Source organism: Trichoderma citrinoviride (genome assembly GCF_003025115.1).
Source record: "Trichoderma citrinoviride strain TUCIM 6016 unplaced genomic scaffold BBK36scaffold_3, whole genome shotgun sequence".
In the NCBI taxonomy this organism is placed as follows: Eukaryota; Fungi; Ascomycota; class Sordariomycetes; order Hypocreales; family Hypocreaceae; genus Trichoderma; species Trichoderma citrinoviride.
In genome coordinates, this window is record NW_020194711.1 from 253,577 (window position 1) to 268,468 (window position 14,892).

Sequence of the window (14,892 nt, forward strand, 5' to 3'; positions counted from 1 at the left end):
AACAGATCTGCCGAATCCGATCACTTCAGCCATTGTTACGCCAAGCAGTCTTGGCTCAGTTGTTTGCATTCACTGAGAAGAAGCTGTAGAATATAACTAACACAGGCCGCTGTTTGGCTCAAGCTCCCGAGGCAAGACAACGCTTCGCACTCGGTTCACAAAACGAACAAGACAGCTTGCAAACGGGCTGCTGCATGCATGTTGGTACCGTATTGTAACTCACATGCAAAGCAGTGACCCGATCTTGTGTACCCATGCACCAGCTGGCAATAAGCTTTCCTGCTTGATCAGTTGCTCCCCCGTCAGACGTTTATATCTTAATAGGCAATTGTTGTCAGCGCGCCGGAGGAACTCGCAGAACTCCTCGTTTGCTCTCCGCATATAAGTCAAGGCACGCGCCCCCTCCCCCATCGGCTGCTTTGTCTGTTGCTTTTCGAAAGGACGACACCCCGGTCTCTTCCGTAAGCCATCTCGGGGAATTCGAGCGAAAGAGAAAAAGAAAGGGAGATGGACTTTCAACATTTTGCGCCGCAGATCGACAAGATCCCCAAGCTGAAGCCGAAAGAAGTCGCTTCCATCGCCTTTTGGAATGTTCGTCGTCTCTCCGCCACATCACAAGCCTCTGAACATCAAACCCGAGATACTCAGGCGTCAATTGGATGTTCAAACCCCTGACTAGAATAATGCTAGACCGTCCGCGACAACTTTACCATCTCAACATGGATCGCCATGGGAGCCGTCCTCCAGGGCCTCCTGCTCCTCTTCGCGCGGCCTACCTTTGCCGTCGCCCCAGCAGCTCTCTTTCTGCTCTTCCGATTCACGCGCACGATGCTCATGCATTGGGGTCTCATTGCCAACACGCAGATGCAAGACGTTCTCATGGGCAAATATACCGTACAGATCCCGAACGTGGACGGCAGCCCCCCGAGTGAAGTCGCCGACAAGGGCATTGCAATTATCATGCTGGGCGTGAGGAACAACCAGTGCGTTTGTTGCCCATCTGCTTCATATTTTGTTAGCAGTTCTCGCTGATACGATGTTTCTCATAGTGCATTGGGCTTGTTTGGATCAGGCGCCAAGGACATCTTCCTCTTCTTCAAGGCGATGATGCAGGCCCTCCACGACGACAAGGAGAGCGGCTGTATGTCCTTCACTTCAAATTTCCTTGTATACCGAATCCTCCATGAACTGATGATGAGGACAGTCCTCGGCGCATCTTACTACAGAAGTGCCAATGAGCGTTTGACAGTAGGCGATCCAATGAGGCTCCTGTATTACCAGAATCACTCTGCTTATCCTCGTTCTTCCAGTCCAACGGCTTCATGACGTGCTGTTACTTCCGAACCGTCGAGGACATCCATCGATTCGCCCACTCTCCCGTCCACCGCGAGGGCTGGAACTGGTGGAACAAGGTCACCGACACGCATCCGCATCTGAGCATCATGCATGAAATCTACGACACGCCGAAGAAGCAGTGGGAGAATATCTTTATCAACTATCACCTCACGGGCATTGGTATGCTATTTGAGATGTTCAATTTAGAATAAACGATGACATGAGCTTACAGTATGAGCAGGCAAAATGGCGAGGCCGGTCGTTATCAACGGACAAGAGTACACGCCTATTGCGAACGCTGCTAAAGGGCCGCTGAGTACACACAAGGGACGTTTGGGCAAGCCAGGACAAGGCGACCTTGAGAAGGAATATCTGGCCCATGCCTACTAACCTGCACTCAGTTGGATAGACAGACCAGATGAGGGCATCTAAAAGCTGCGTCTCTGTTCTTACATAGAGGGGTAAATGAACCACAAGTGTAACCATCCAGAGCTATTGGTGTGGCTTATACCGCTGGAATGCGCACAACCAGAGCTGGCAGCAACCATGACGCCTCAATATAAAGAGCCGGGTCCGCGTCCAATGATGGCATGATGATGCAAGACGAAGGAGAGGAAATCCTGGCAGCGCGAATCAGTGGCTCATCCTTCGTTCGTTATATAGCCTGAATATACCCCAGATCTACCTGCATCCGCCGGATCTAACCTACCGATCCAGAGTATACGCTCTTGTAACGCCCATGTAATCATGCTCCAAGTACGGCCGTCGACGAATGGATTCATCTGGTGCTTACGTGATGCCTTCTACGATAACAACAATCCCGACTCCTTCAACGCCGCGCTCGTGACAACCAGCTCGCTGGCAGGCATGGCTTTCAACATCTTTTATCCGTTCGTTTACATCATATACCTATCTGTGCAGTTTGCGGAGCTGTTGGTGTCACGCACGCTTCGGCTGCTGATGCTGACCGGGGGGGAGAAGAAGAAGAAGCAGCCTGATGTTGCCTCGAATCCATGCTTGTCGTGCAAGCTGAAGAATCGGCGGTGCGACAGGAGGCTTCCGCAATGTCTGGAATGTACAAGGTCAGAAACTACATCCATGGTCATCTGTTCAAGTCTCTATGATAGCAGAGATTAATACAACGATGCAGAAAAAAGCGCCACTGTGACTACAATGTCAAGGAAATCGCCCCCCATATCTCTGAGCCATCGTCAGACTCTTTTCAGGAGGATTATCTCGCAGTTCACGCTCCGCCCTCAACTTCAAATCCATACACCCTTCCAGTGTCCAACTTTCCAGCCCTGTACTTTGTCGACCCGCCAGTCTTTCACAACCATCACGTCGAGATCCCCAAGCCGTCGGATCGCCTGCCGAGCTACGTCGTCGGAGAGCTCGGCAGCGCACTCCAGCATGAGTTTATCGGCCGCCTGTTCTTTCACACCATTCATAGATGGTTCCCCATGATCTCACGGAAGCGCTTCTATGAGGAGCTGCACGAGGCCTCTGAAGGTCCTGGTGTCGCTGCCGACTTTGGCTGTTTGCTCCTGGCCATGAAGCTGATGACATGGCGCCCTCCTTCGTTAGAAGGCGATGCTCCCGGCGGCGAGGGACCGAACGCTCGTACGGCGACCTACCGCGCGGCGAAACAGTTTTGCTTTGAACTGGAGGCAGCTGGAATGGTCTCTCTTCGAGTTCTTCAGGGCATGCTCCTGGTCGCGCTGTACGAAGTCGGACATGCAATCTATCCAGCGGCCTTCATGTCCGTAGCAGCGTGCGTACGATATGCACATGCCTTGGGGATACAGCCGGGGGGCATGCAGAGGCTCAAGCTGCCGCTGACGTGGGTGGAAGCAGAGGAGCGGAAGAGGGTCTGGTGGTCAGCCTTTCTGCTGGACCGGATCGTCAGTCTGAACTGCCCAGGCTGTCCGGCGGCGATTGACGAGCCCGGTCCACAAGAAGTTCTTCCGACAGATGACGCGTTGTGGGATGAAGGCGTGAGTATCATACCACAGCCGAGGACCGTGGACGTGGCTAACGTACGTCTTCAGGCTGCAGAAGAGCCTTCATCCCCATTGCTCAACAAGCCCGTCAGCATGGAGTTCGGGAGGTTTGCATTGTTGACGCAGGCTTTTGTTCTGCTGTCCAAGGTGCTTAAACTCAAGTCCACTTCGCCAGAGACCTCGACAAAGGCTCTGAAGGATGAGGCGCAGCGGCTGGAACGCACAATAAAGGCGCTGCTCTACTTTGGACAGATGGAGGTCAAGTCGCGAAACGGAATGCCGAGCTTTGAGCTTCACTCGGTCTGCACGATGTGAGTTCTCTTAAACTTCTCGCGGCACTTCAGAAGGGACAATTTGAAACTGACTTTTTGTGTCAAAAGATCTTTGATAACATTGTACACTTCGCCCAAGATCCCCATTGATATGCCCATCAGGTTCATCGAATCCCTCGCCGACTTGTTGAACAGCTCCAACTATGAGCATCTGGTAACGGCAGCGCGCCGTGGACGAGACGAGATTTCGCCATTTCTGATACAGCTCCTATACCAGACTTGCGTGCTCCTGCTGAAGACTGAACACCCCAAGAATGGCGACTGGAGCGATACGCGGGTAGAGAAGCTCAGGAGCGCATTGTGGTGGCTGGATAAGAGGTGGCAGCTTGCAGGTAAACCTTTTACGAACCCAAAGATTTGAGGAGAGAAAGCAGAGACTAATGTGTATATTGTTAGGTGTCTTTCGTCAGTCGCTGGAAGCTCAGCAACTTGCGTTGACGAGGGACAGCAGCAAGGCATCTGACAGTGGTTCCAAGGACGAATAACCCGTGCTTGCTTGATGACCATTCTGCCTTGAAGAAGGTAGTCTCTGTATAGCGCAGAGTCGTATATACTTCTGTGGTTTATAGCTGTACATACATTCATCGTACATAGTTACCAGAAATTGTGCTGTTCAGTCGATTCTGACAATCGTTTTGCTCAAGACCAAGGGGCTGAGGCTCACAGAAACTACATGTAAGCGACGGGACTTGGATCCCACAACGAAGCTGCAATATGACTTGGTCGTGTCAAGCTCCTTATTCTTGTCTCTAGCAAGACAGCGCCTAAATCTTACTTAACAAGCCAACTTGAATCGCAGAAGCCTTATGAAATAGAAGCGCATCTTCTCCCGCGTTATGCATTGGCTATTCCCACGTTGCCCAAGCCATTGTGGCGGTGCGAGTTGTCAGTTCTCATCAGCTCGCACTAATGGTTGAAGCCGACCGCTATCCGAAGAGAATAGGCTCACCTCTCAGGTGCCTCTACCGGCTTCATTTGTAATCCCGTTTCCCTCACTTGAACCTCGTCTCTTGAATCTCACCACAACTCTTCAACTCAACGTCCATATCGCCTCACACGCCAAGTATCCATCTCCATCTCTTCCACATCACAAAACTTATAACTCAGCATCTGCCCATGACTCTCGCTTAAATCAGCATGTCAGACAAGGGCGAAAACGTCATCCTCCCCAGTAACGCCGTCTTCCTCGTCCACAAGGTCGGCACCTCGAAAGCCGGCCGCGGAACGCAATGGGAGACGCGCACAAAGGCCATGCGCGCTGCCCCAGACCCCAATCCCGTGTTGTCCATCGCAAACAGCAAGAATGACGCCGTCAAAACAAAAGGCGACGCTGCCGAAGGAGGAGCATCGTGGGAGTTTGTCTCCTACACGCCCCGCAACGTCCATCAACTCCCAAGGAGGCCCAAGGACAAGGAACCCAAGCGGAAGCGACGCGTTCAAAAGGATAGCAACTCACACAAAAACAAAAACACTTCCCTTGTATCGGTTAAGCAAGAGCCGAAGCTACTTCGCGACCCCGACCTCTTGCCGCCGGATCTCCCCGTGGCCCTGGTTGGACATGCGCTTCTCTACATCAACTTTTGTATTCTCATCTCCGTTCCATGCTTTTTACACTATTTGAGTGCTCCAACTAAACTGTAAACAGTCTTTCACTCAATAGCCGCGGGAGCGTACACGCTCCCATGCCTGCTCTTCAACCCTGCCAAGAGAGACTGGTTCCCCAGGATGATGCAGGATGAAGCCTGGCGATGCATCATCTTGTCTCTCTCCGCCAGCACACTCGCCTCCATGACGGGTTCCTCTTCCAACTACGTAGACTCTCACGCTCTCCTCGACGAAGCGCTGCGGCAGCTCAAGAGCCGGGTCGCGTCCGGTGCCCTTCCATCCGACCAGACCCTGGGGGCGATCTCGTGTCTATCCATGTGGAATGTAAGCCATTCTGTATCCTATTCCTCGGTTTCTCACTTGGTTTGTTTGCATTTGCTCACATGCCCAGAATGAGCAAGGAAACCACGAAAAAGCGTGGATTCACGCCAAAGGCCTCGCAGAACTCGTCAAGCTACGGGGAGGCTTTTCCAAGATCAGCGACGGCATGAGATCCAAAGTATATCGGTAAGAAGCCGCCTCACCGACAATACACATGGGCACTCGCTTACAACAACCTTTCAGAGGTGTCTTTGACATTGCGGTCAACAGTGATAGGCCTCCTCTTTTAGATGACGGTCTGCGAGGCTATCCGAGCGGCGCAATAGTCTCCGAAGACGGCTCAGCAGCGGATGACTCCGAGTTGGATACCTCCGAGTGCCGGATTCCGCTGCGTCTGTCCAGCATGTTCGATGATGTCGTACAGTTCAGTTCCACCGTTGACGATGCCATGACTCGGAACATCAAGCTGGACACAAATTATCTTTACCAGCTTGTCTTTGGGCTGTACAATCGTCTCCTGAGCTGCCAATCCGACGACATGAGTGGCTGCGACAACAGCCTTCGCATCTGCCTCATCCTATACATCAAATCCATCGTCTCTCACGACAATCTAAACACAACATCGACGCACTTGGTCAGAAAGCTTCAGGCTTCTATCCAAGACTGTCTGGACGCCCACTCTTCAACGCCACTGACCAGATGGAAGCTATTTGTCGGCGGCCTTGCCGCCACGGAGGGAACTACTGAAAAGCAGTGGTTCCTTCAAAAACTGGCCGATACCACGGCAGAAAAGACCTTGGAAGGCGAAGATGGCTGGGAATCGCTACAGGCGGAGCTGGGCAGCATCGTATGGTCAAGGCCAATCAATGAGGGGGCCGGACATAGACTGTGGCTTCAGATTGTGGAAACTCGGTCTCAGTGATGACGGGTCTCGATTCACGATGGCGGGGGGCTCCGAATGTTCCAGCTGGGAATAGCTTCATGCGTTGATGATGCCGGACAAAACTCTACAGAGTGCAGTTCCCTATTCGGAGCACCTGGGTTATTATACTTGGACTCTTGTATGCACAAAAATCAATATGTCTCCGGTGGCGGTGGCTGTAGCAACAAAAGTTTGTTTACTTCTTTCTCGTCAGGATAGGCTCCCAGACCTCATGATTGGATTATCAGGTTCCCAATATTAGCCACAAAGCGATGTGCATTGCGAGAACCCATGTGCTTCGTCCAACGGAGATATAGCGTCAGTTATCGTGTCGCCGGCAAACCATCCTCATCTGGTACGCAGCCCTAAGGTATGTTGAAACAAACGATATATTACCCCTGGACGGCAAGATCGTGGACTCTGGTCTGAAAAGAAAATTCCAAACACCTCGCTCGGTCAAGGCAGAAACTCTCTCAGCCATAGTTTCCAGCTCTGGTCTATCTTATTCAAAATATCTCACGTCCTCCAACCGAAGGATGCCAAACTCTCTCGGAGACATACTCCATCCCAACAAAGACTAACATCGTGGCCATCCAAACAAACTTCAACAGACTTCTCCCATCCCACCGCCAAAAGTCTCCAAAGCCACAGCCCATTTCACATCTCCCAACAAAACTACATCCCAGCCTCAAACTCAAAATGTCCGCCATGTTTCCCTTTACACTGAGATTGTCTCCGATCACGCAGATCCGCGCCTATATAAAGGGGTCCCTTTCCCCCCATCTCTCTCTCTTTTCCCTCCCAATTTCCATCAATCTACCAACTTCTCTTTCGCTGGCTCTCGCTTCGCCATCGCGCTTTTTTATTCTTTTTTCAAAAAAGAAACAACAAACCACTCTCGCCTCCGTCCTCTCTTTTTCTTCGTCTTCGAAGAAACCAAATCTTCGGTAAGCAAACCTCTCCGTCACTCTCTCCAACAAAGTGAAAAGTCACTAACATACAATTCTACAAGCAGACCCTCCTCTTTTTTTTTCCCCTTCTCTTTACAAGGGAGAAAAAAAAATTGAAAAAAAAAAAAAATGTCTGACCAGCCCGCCGAGGAAATTCCTCAAGGGTGGTCGGTGGTATCCGCCTCCGAGCTGGATGCCATCGCGATGGAGATCCAGCCGCTTGGTCTCGGGCTGGATGCCCTGGCCAGCTTCTTTTCGGGGGCCTGGCAGGTGAGGATGATGGAGGAGAGGCGCGCCGCCGAGGCGTGGAGGCGGAAGAACACGGCTGAGATTGGCCGTCGACTGGCCAAGGACTTGGCGGGCTTGAAGAAGTGAGAGGGCCCAGGAGAGATAGGGGGAGGGGATAGAAGCAGCGCAGATTGAACAGTCATATACAATCTTGCAGAGCTTCGGTCAGACAGTCTTGTCTCAATACAAACTTGACTTGAATACAATCTTGTCTTGAACGTCATCGTGACTTGTTGCAGTAGTAGTTCGAATACAATCGTCTCTTGCGTAGCCCAGTGTTCGTATCCAGTCGTGACAAGTGCCATATATATACATCCACAAGTCTATGGTAGAAAAGAATTACACAACGTGATACCCTACAAAACTCCTCATTCTCCCCTTGACTCTATTGATTCCCATATCACCGCTCTTCATCGCTTCATAACTCATCATGCCCGTGCGCTGGGTCAGGCCGCCCGAGGTCCTTTTGCAGGTCCACGCCAGTCTTCAGCCGCCACTTCTCCCACAGGTCCCAGAATTCGCTCTCCATCTTTTTGTCCATCTGGTCTGGCAAGATGACTTCGTATGTGACGTATAGGTTTCCAAACTCGTGTGTATGGTAGACGCTCTCTCCCTCTTCGTGCCATATAGGCATGCCTTCGCCAGGAATGGTTTCTACCAATCCGCTCTGAACGACTTGGCCTCGCTCGCGCCCAAGACGCACGACGTGCTTGTCGAGGTGCGTGAGGTTGCGAGTCCAGCCACCCATCCAGGCCTCCCGCAGCGACAGAACCTCCGTCCAGTACAAGTCGTGGCCCTTGCGCCGGAAAAAGGTGCCGTCGACGCGATCGGGGTTATCCTCGTATGACGGAGCCTTCTCGCCCAGGTTGACAATGAGGTCGCCGGGAACCCAATCGGGGCTCTGGTCGGCTTCGTTCTCAAACACCACCTTGGCATCCCGAGCAATGCCCCTCTCGACGGTCAGGCTGATGGTCGCCATCTTGCGCTCGACTCGGTTGCCGTGGCAGACGGGACACTTGTTCTTGATGGTCTTGCCCGAGCCGCCACAGTGGTCGCAGCGAACCTGCATCTGTTGGAACATGCCGGGCACGAGCTGCTGCTTGACAATTCGGACCCCGTGCCCACCGCAGACGTTGCACGTCTCGACCTTTCCGTCCGCGCTGCCCGTGCCCTCGCACTTTTCGCAGATGTGCTGCTTCTCCCACTGGAACTCGGTCGTTGCGCCGTTGTAGAAGTCGCGGAGGGAGATCTCGACGCGGACCTCGATGTTGCTGCCTCGGGGCTCGCGGCTGTTTCTCCCAAAGTGGCCGTGGCCGCCAAAGAATCTGCTGAACAGGTCGAAGGGGTCGCCTCCTCCGCCGCCGCCGCCGCCCTGGCGATGGGACTTGACGCCGTCGTGACCGTAGCGGTCGTAGACCTTGCGAAGCTCGGAATCGCTTAGGACTTCGTAGGCCTCGGAGACCTGGACGAATTTCTCATGTGCCGTCTCGTCGCCTCTAGAAACAACAAAGTAATCAGTACATGGGGAAAGACATGGTAAGGCTGCGTGTAGCTGGAAGAGGCGTACGGGTTCTTGTCTGGGTGGTATTTCTTGGAGAGCTGGCGGTAGGCCTGCTTGAGCTGCTTGTCTGACGCAGCTTTGTCGACTCCTAGAATCTAATTATGTGTCCGTCAGCATCAACGGGGCTTGATTCGAGGCATTGAGTCTGTCGTACTTTGTAGAAGTCCTCGGCGCAAAACGCCAGCGATACCAGCGCCAGCAAGACGAAGATTGCCGCGCGCAGTATCATGATGCCTGTGATGTAGCCTCTGTCCCAGTAGCTGATGCCGCAGGAATATGTAATCTATAAAAAGATAAAGAGAATCAATTATTGCAGAGACTCATGAACTCGAATCTCCCGCTGATCTGCTCTGGTGGCAGATCTCGAGTGGTGCAGTCAAGAAATGCTGCAGATTCGCAGCTCGTCTCACTCAATAGTTTACAGCGTGTTAACATTGGATTTCCAGCGTCACTCAAGGGCCCGAATTAGTGAATTAGCGGCTGCATCATCGCTGATAACGCCCGCCCCAGCGCTATCGCAGGCCGCCGATTGGGTCGCGGATTAACTGCGGACTGACAGCGTCCCCAGAATCCCGGAGCTCCACTATAATTCGGCAGCTGTCTCTTTACTTCCAACCCAGTCTAGGCAAGCAATCGCGTCTCATCCTTTCATCCAGCTCCAGCAGGTGCCTGGAATCGAGGAGCACAGAAGCAGAAGCAGAAATCAGCTCTTTCTGCTCTCACCAGACAGTAACTGCTTCTCACCACCATCGGCAAGATGAGCTCCAAGAAATACGCCTTCGTCCCGATGGACGATGGCGACGCCTCGGATCGCCACAAGGAGAGCCGCATGAGGTCCCGCCAGGAGTATCTTAAGAAGCGCGAGGCTGAGCGGCTCGCCCTGCTGAGGAGGCAGGTCGCCGAGGAGACGGAGGAGCTCAGGAGCGGCGTGCGGCTGTCGGAGAGGGAAAAGGCAGAGTTTGCCAAGAACAGAGAGCTGCTGCGCCTGGCCGAGGAGCGGCTGAGGATCGACGACCACCAGGATGGCTATGTGATGCCCGAGGACTACATCACCGAGAAGGGCAAGCTGGACCAGAAGAAGAAGGAGGAGGCGCTGTACAAGCGCCACGTCGAGCGGGATGAGTACGGCCAGGAGAAGTTTGTCACGGAGCATGACGAGTGGGAGCGGGAGCAGACCACCAAGGCCAAGGCCCAGATCGCGGGCCGGGAGCGGGAAAACGAGAACTACGACTACGTGCTGGACGACGCCCAGTATATCCAGTGGAGCCTGGACTCGCGGATGCCGGGCGAGCGCAAGACGCTGACCAAGGAGCAGCAGTTTCTGGAGGCTCAGATCGAGGCGGCGGAGAAGAAGGCCCTGTCCATCCAGGAGACGAGGAAGAGCCTGCCCATCTACCAGTACCGGGAACAGTTTCTGCAGGCTCTGGAGCAGTATCAGATTCTCGTCATCGTGGGCGAGACGGGCAGTGGCAAGACCACCCAGCTGCCTCAGTATCTCCACGAGGCCGGCTACACCAAGAACGGCATGAAGGTCGGATGCACACAGCCGCGACGAGTGGCCGCCATGAGTGTGGCGGCTCGTGTTGCCGACGAAGTTGGTGTCAAGCTTGGCCATGAGGTTGGCTACTCGATCCGGTTTGAAGACTGCTCCAGCGAGAAGACGATACTCAAATACATGACAGACGGCATGTTGCTCCGAGAGTTCATGACAGAGCCCGACCTGGCAGGATACTCGGCCATCATGATTGATGAGGCTCACGAGCGGACGGTACACACAGACATTCTTCTGGCCCTAGTCAAGGATTTGGCACGAGAGCGAAAAGACCTGAAGCTGCTCATCTCCTCTGCCACCATGAACGCTGAGAAGTTTGCACAGTACTTCGACGACGCCCCCATCTTCAACATCCCCGGTCGACGATATCCTGTGGACATTTACTACACGCCTGCGCCAGAGGCCAACTACCTAGCCGCCGCCATCACAACCGTGTTCCAAATTCATACCACGCAGGGCAAAGGAGACATTCTCATCTTTCTGACGGGACAAGACGAGATTGAAGCCGCCGAGATGGAGATTGCAGAGACGGCGAAAAAGCTAGGGAACCGAATCAAAGAACTGGTCATCTGCCCCATCTATGCCAACCTGCCGTCGGAACTCCAGGCCAAGATTTTCGAGCCTACCCCCGAGGGCGCCCGCAAAGTGGTGCTGGCGACCAACATTGCCGAGACAAGTCTGACGATTGACGGCATCGTCTATGTCATCGACCCCGGCTACGTCAAGGAGAACGTCTACAACCCGGCGACTGGCATGTCGAACCTGGTCGTCGTCCCGTGCTCTCGAGCATCCGCCAACCAGCGAAGTGGTCGTGCCGGACGTGTAGGGCCAGGCAAATGCTTCCGACTGTACACCAAGTTTGCCTACATGAACGAGATGGAGGAATCGCCGCTGCCGGAGATTCAGCGAACAAACCTCAACGGCGTCGTGCTGCAGCTCAAGTCGCTCGGCATCAACGAGCTGTTGGATTTCGAATTCATGGACCCGCCCCCGACGGAGACTCTCATCGGCGCCCTGAACCAGCTCTTCGCCCTCCAGGCTCTCAACCACAAGGGCGAGCTGACCAAGATTGGCCGCCAGATGGCCGAGTTCCCCACCGACCCCATGCTGGCAAAGGCCGTGCTGGCAGCCGACAAGGAGGGCTGCGTGGAGGAGGTTCTCTCCATCGTCTCCATGCTGGGCGAAGCGTCTGCGCTCTTCTTCCGACCCAAGGACAAGAAGATTCACGCCGACAGCGCCCGCAACCGCTTCACCGTCAAGGAGGGCGGTGACCACATTACGCTGCTCAACATCTGGAACCAGTGGGTCGACAGCGGCTTCTCGCCCATCTGGGCCAAGGAGAACTTTTTGCAACAGCGGTCTCTGACCCGCGCCCGAGACGTGCGAGACCAGCTGGCCAAGCTCTGTGAGCGGGTCGAGGTCGCCCCTTCAACGTGCGGCGCCAATAACCTGCGGCCCATCAAGCGCGCCATCACGGCCGGGTTCTTTCCCAACGCTGCCCGGCTGCAGAAGAGCGGCGACAGCTACCGCACATTCAAGAACAACACGACGGTCTGGATCCATCCGAGCAGCGTGCTGATGTCGGTCGACCCGCCAGAGAAGACAGTGATTTACTACGAGCTGGTCCAGACGACCAAGGAGTACATGCGCAGCGTGATGCCCATCGAGGCCGCATGGCTGTCAGAGTTGGCGCCTCACTTCCATAAGAAGAAGGACATTGAAGAGTTGGAGGACCGCAAGATGCCGAAGCATAAACGATGAGCAATGAGTCACTGCCTTTTATTTCGGGTTGTTCAAGCTATCACTACATACATTTAATGACGATCAGGGACAAGGTCGCTTCAACTTGGGTCTCAGCTTAGGCCTCGTCTTCCCAACGGTACATAATCTCCGTCCTCACGGTATACTTGGTACCTTCAAGTACATCCGCTCCCTCGTGTAGCAGCAGGGGGTGTTGGAAGATGAGGACGCTGCCGGTCTTGGGATTAACATCCAGGCGCTTCGACCTGTCGCGCGAGAGAAAGGACGTCGCACCCCCGACCAGGCCTTCATCGTTGAGGTAGAGATGTAGGGTATAATACGTCTCCAGGATGGGTCCCTCGGTGTTGCCAGATCGATAGGGTGCGTCGCAGTGTGCTGAGCAATTAGCTACGGGCAGGCAAGGGGCTCAGTCAATATCTACTTACGTCTGAAGAACATGCCAGGGGTGTACTTGAGGAAGCGCATCCGCTCATTCAGGCGGGCAAACCTCCATGTTCCTTGGGTGCGGATGTGATCGGGCCTTGGGCAGGGGGCCGTGGCAACGAGCTCCGAGAGCCCCTCCGCCTGAGCACAGCGGTCCCACAGGCGGTCCACGAGAAGCTGGTTATCCCAGATGATGCGGTCGCTGTTGCGGTAGCCCGGGACCCGAGCCTCGACGCCAGGCGCGACGCTGACGAGAGCCGGCTTCCAGGGCGAATCGCCGGGCTTTTCGGGCCGCGCCGACGCCTCGGCATAGGCAATCAGCTGGCTGCACTCCTCAGGGGACAGGACGTTGTCGAGGATCCAGGCCTTGCACTTGGCGTACTCGGGCACGGGGGAGTCCTCCCAGGGGACGGGCCTGAAGGTGACTGGCTGGGAGGGGGGAGTAGTGAGGAAGGTGTCGGGGATGTCGACGGGATTGGAGGTGTAGTCTGCGGTGATGAAGCCGGACATCTTGGTGGACGTTTCGGGCGCTCTAGGTGTTGATGAGCTGGACTTGAATAGCCTGGACAGCATGTTGACACTCGGTAGATTGTCTGCTCAGAGTGCTTGATACTCGATATGAGATTGTCTACTCGGCGTGCTTTATAGCTTTATATATGGTGTAGTCAATGAATGAAATGATGACTGGAGGCTGTGGCTTCACCGTACTTTTGACTGCTGTTTGCCTGCTAGGCACCTGTCTTTGATCCTTGACTACCTCATCCCGCGACACTTGGTAACACGTCGCTTACATGGAATGCAAAGGACAAGTGGCCATCAAAAAGACTAAACACAATCCAAATCTGACAGCAAATAATACGTTTCGAATGACAATCGCAGTGAAATGGTAAAGGTCTGTCCTCTGCGAATAGCTCAGCGTAAAGAGGGCAGTGCAAGTTCATCCTTGCTTGTCTCGTTTACCCGAAGCGGAGAAACGTGGAGGGATGCCTAGACGGGGCTTGTGAGGCTGAGCAGCGGTTGATGAGTTCTGTTTTGACAAGTTTTACCTGGCTCGCCCTTTACGGCTGCGAAATAAGAATCTTGTCGACTGGACGGGACAGTGGTGTAAAGCATGGCTGATGTAAAAGTGAGGGAGGGCGTATTTGTGTTTAATGGGAGAATAGGTCGGATTCAGAGGGGGGTGGTTGTGAAGCATGTTGGAGACGTAGGTTCAGTTGAGAGAGCTGTTGTCGGTGATTTTATCTTCTCAGTGACTTGTACAACGGGCTTCAGTACTATCGCATTGACAAAGAACAGCACACCATTCGCTGCCTTGTACTGCAATACGAAAGATGCGATTAGGTTCAAGTTGCTGAAATATTTCTTTCTGTTGTTTTTGTGGTCGGCTAGGTTCTACATTATTCTTGTGGCAATGTTGCGGAAATGCGTATTTGACCAAATTGTAGGTTAGCCTACATACATAGGTATGTAGAGTAGAAGCTTTCATCTACTCCGTAGGCCTCAGCTCGATTCGAACTCTTTCTAACGAAACTGCTACTCAGCATAGTACAAAAAAAACATGAAATTAAAAAATCAAAATAGCAATTCGACATGGAACAAGAGAAAATAACTGGAGAGGAGATGGAACAGAATCACGTCTAATAATTCATCTTGAATTCAACGCAGACTGAGCGAAAGCACAGCAAGCCCGTCTTATCTCATCATTACACTCCCAACGTCAAGCCATACTGCATTCCAACCCCCTCGTCACAACTCATCTCATCAATCTCAAATCGCACGTCTTCATAAATCATCATTCAATCAACATTAAGCACTCGCTCTTTTCTATATCAAAATTCATCA

General features: G+C 53.4%; 6 protein-coding genes across 6 annotated transcripts; 4 read left to right on the plus strand and 2 right to left on the minus strand.

Moving 5' to 3' along the window:
- Nucleotides 1–507: 507 nt before the first annotated feature.
- Nucleotides 508–1,725, plus strand: BBK36DRAFT_1113307 (hypothetical protein; the record flags this gene model as incomplete). The annotated part of the gene is made up of 6 exons (XM_024889897.1): nucleotides 508–591; nucleotides 691–983; nucleotides 1,050–1,141; nucleotides 1,205–1,248; nucleotides 1,311–1,515; nucleotides 1,574–1,725. The coding sequence occupies 6 exons, from the start codon at nucleotides 508–510 to the stop codon at nucleotides 1,723–1,725; spliced, it is 870 nt and encodes a 289-aa protein (XP_024751802.1).
- A 357-nt stretch (nucleotides 1,726–2,082) lies between these two features.
- BBK36DRAFT_1166395 (fungal-specific transcription factor domain-containing protein) lies at nucleotides 2,083–4,048 on the plus strand (the record flags this gene model as incomplete). Its single annotated transcript, XM_024894907.1, has 4 exons — nucleotides 2,083–2,378; nucleotides 2,486–3,646; nucleotides 3,716–3,967; nucleotides 4,030–4,048. 4 exons carry the CDS (start codon nucleotides 2,083–2,085, stop codon nucleotides 4,046–4,048), a joined length of 1,728 nt encoding a protein of 575 aa, XP_024751803.1.
- Nucleotides 4,049–4,804: 756 nt separating this feature from the next.
- On the plus strand, nucleotides 4,805–6,515 carry BBK36DRAFT_1113768 (hypothetical protein; the record flags this gene model as incomplete). Its single annotated transcript, XM_024889952.1, has 4 exons — nucleotides 4,805–5,249; nucleotides 5,313–5,596; nucleotides 5,664–5,779; nucleotides 5,837–6,515. 4 exons carry the CDS (start codon nucleotides 4,805–4,807, stop codon nucleotides 6,513–6,515), a joined length of 1,524 nt encoding a protein of 507 aa, XP_024751804.1.
- A 1,656-nt stretch (nucleotides 6,516–8,171) lies between these two features.
- Nucleotides 8,172–9,543, minus strand: BBK36DRAFT_1857 (DnaJ-domain-containing protein; the record flags this gene model as incomplete). Its single annotated transcript, XM_024897859.1, has 3 exons — nucleotides 8,172–9,249; nucleotides 9,321–9,409; nucleotides 9,469–9,543. The coding sequence occupies 3 exons, from the start codon at nucleotides 9,541–9,543 to the stop codon at nucleotides 8,172–8,174; spliced, it is 1,242 nt and encodes a 413-aa protein (XP_024751805.1).
- Nucleotides 9,544–10,071: 528 nt separating this feature from the next.
- On the plus strand, nucleotides 10,072–12,627 carry BBK36DRAFT_1166398 (P-loop containing nucleoside triphosphate hydrolase protein; the record flags this gene model as incomplete). Its single annotated transcript, XM_024894908.1, has 1 exon — nucleotides 10,072–12,627. One exon carries the CDS (start codon nucleotides 10,072–10,074, stop codon nucleotides 12,625–12,627), a length of 2,556 nt encoding a protein of 851 aa, XP_024751806.1.
- A 97-nt stretch (nucleotides 12,628–12,724) lies between these two features.
- BBK36DRAFT_1113367 (hypothetical protein) lies at nucleotides 12,725–13,560 on the minus strand (the record flags this gene model as incomplete). The annotated part of the gene is made up of 2 exons (XM_024889904.1): nucleotides 12,725–13,002; nucleotides 13,053–13,560. The coding sequence occupies 2 exons, from the start codon at nucleotides 13,558–13,560 to the stop codon at nucleotides 12,725–12,727; spliced, it is 786 nt and encodes a 261-aa protein (XP_024751807.1).
- Nucleotides 13,561–14,892: the final 1,332 nt, after the last annotated feature.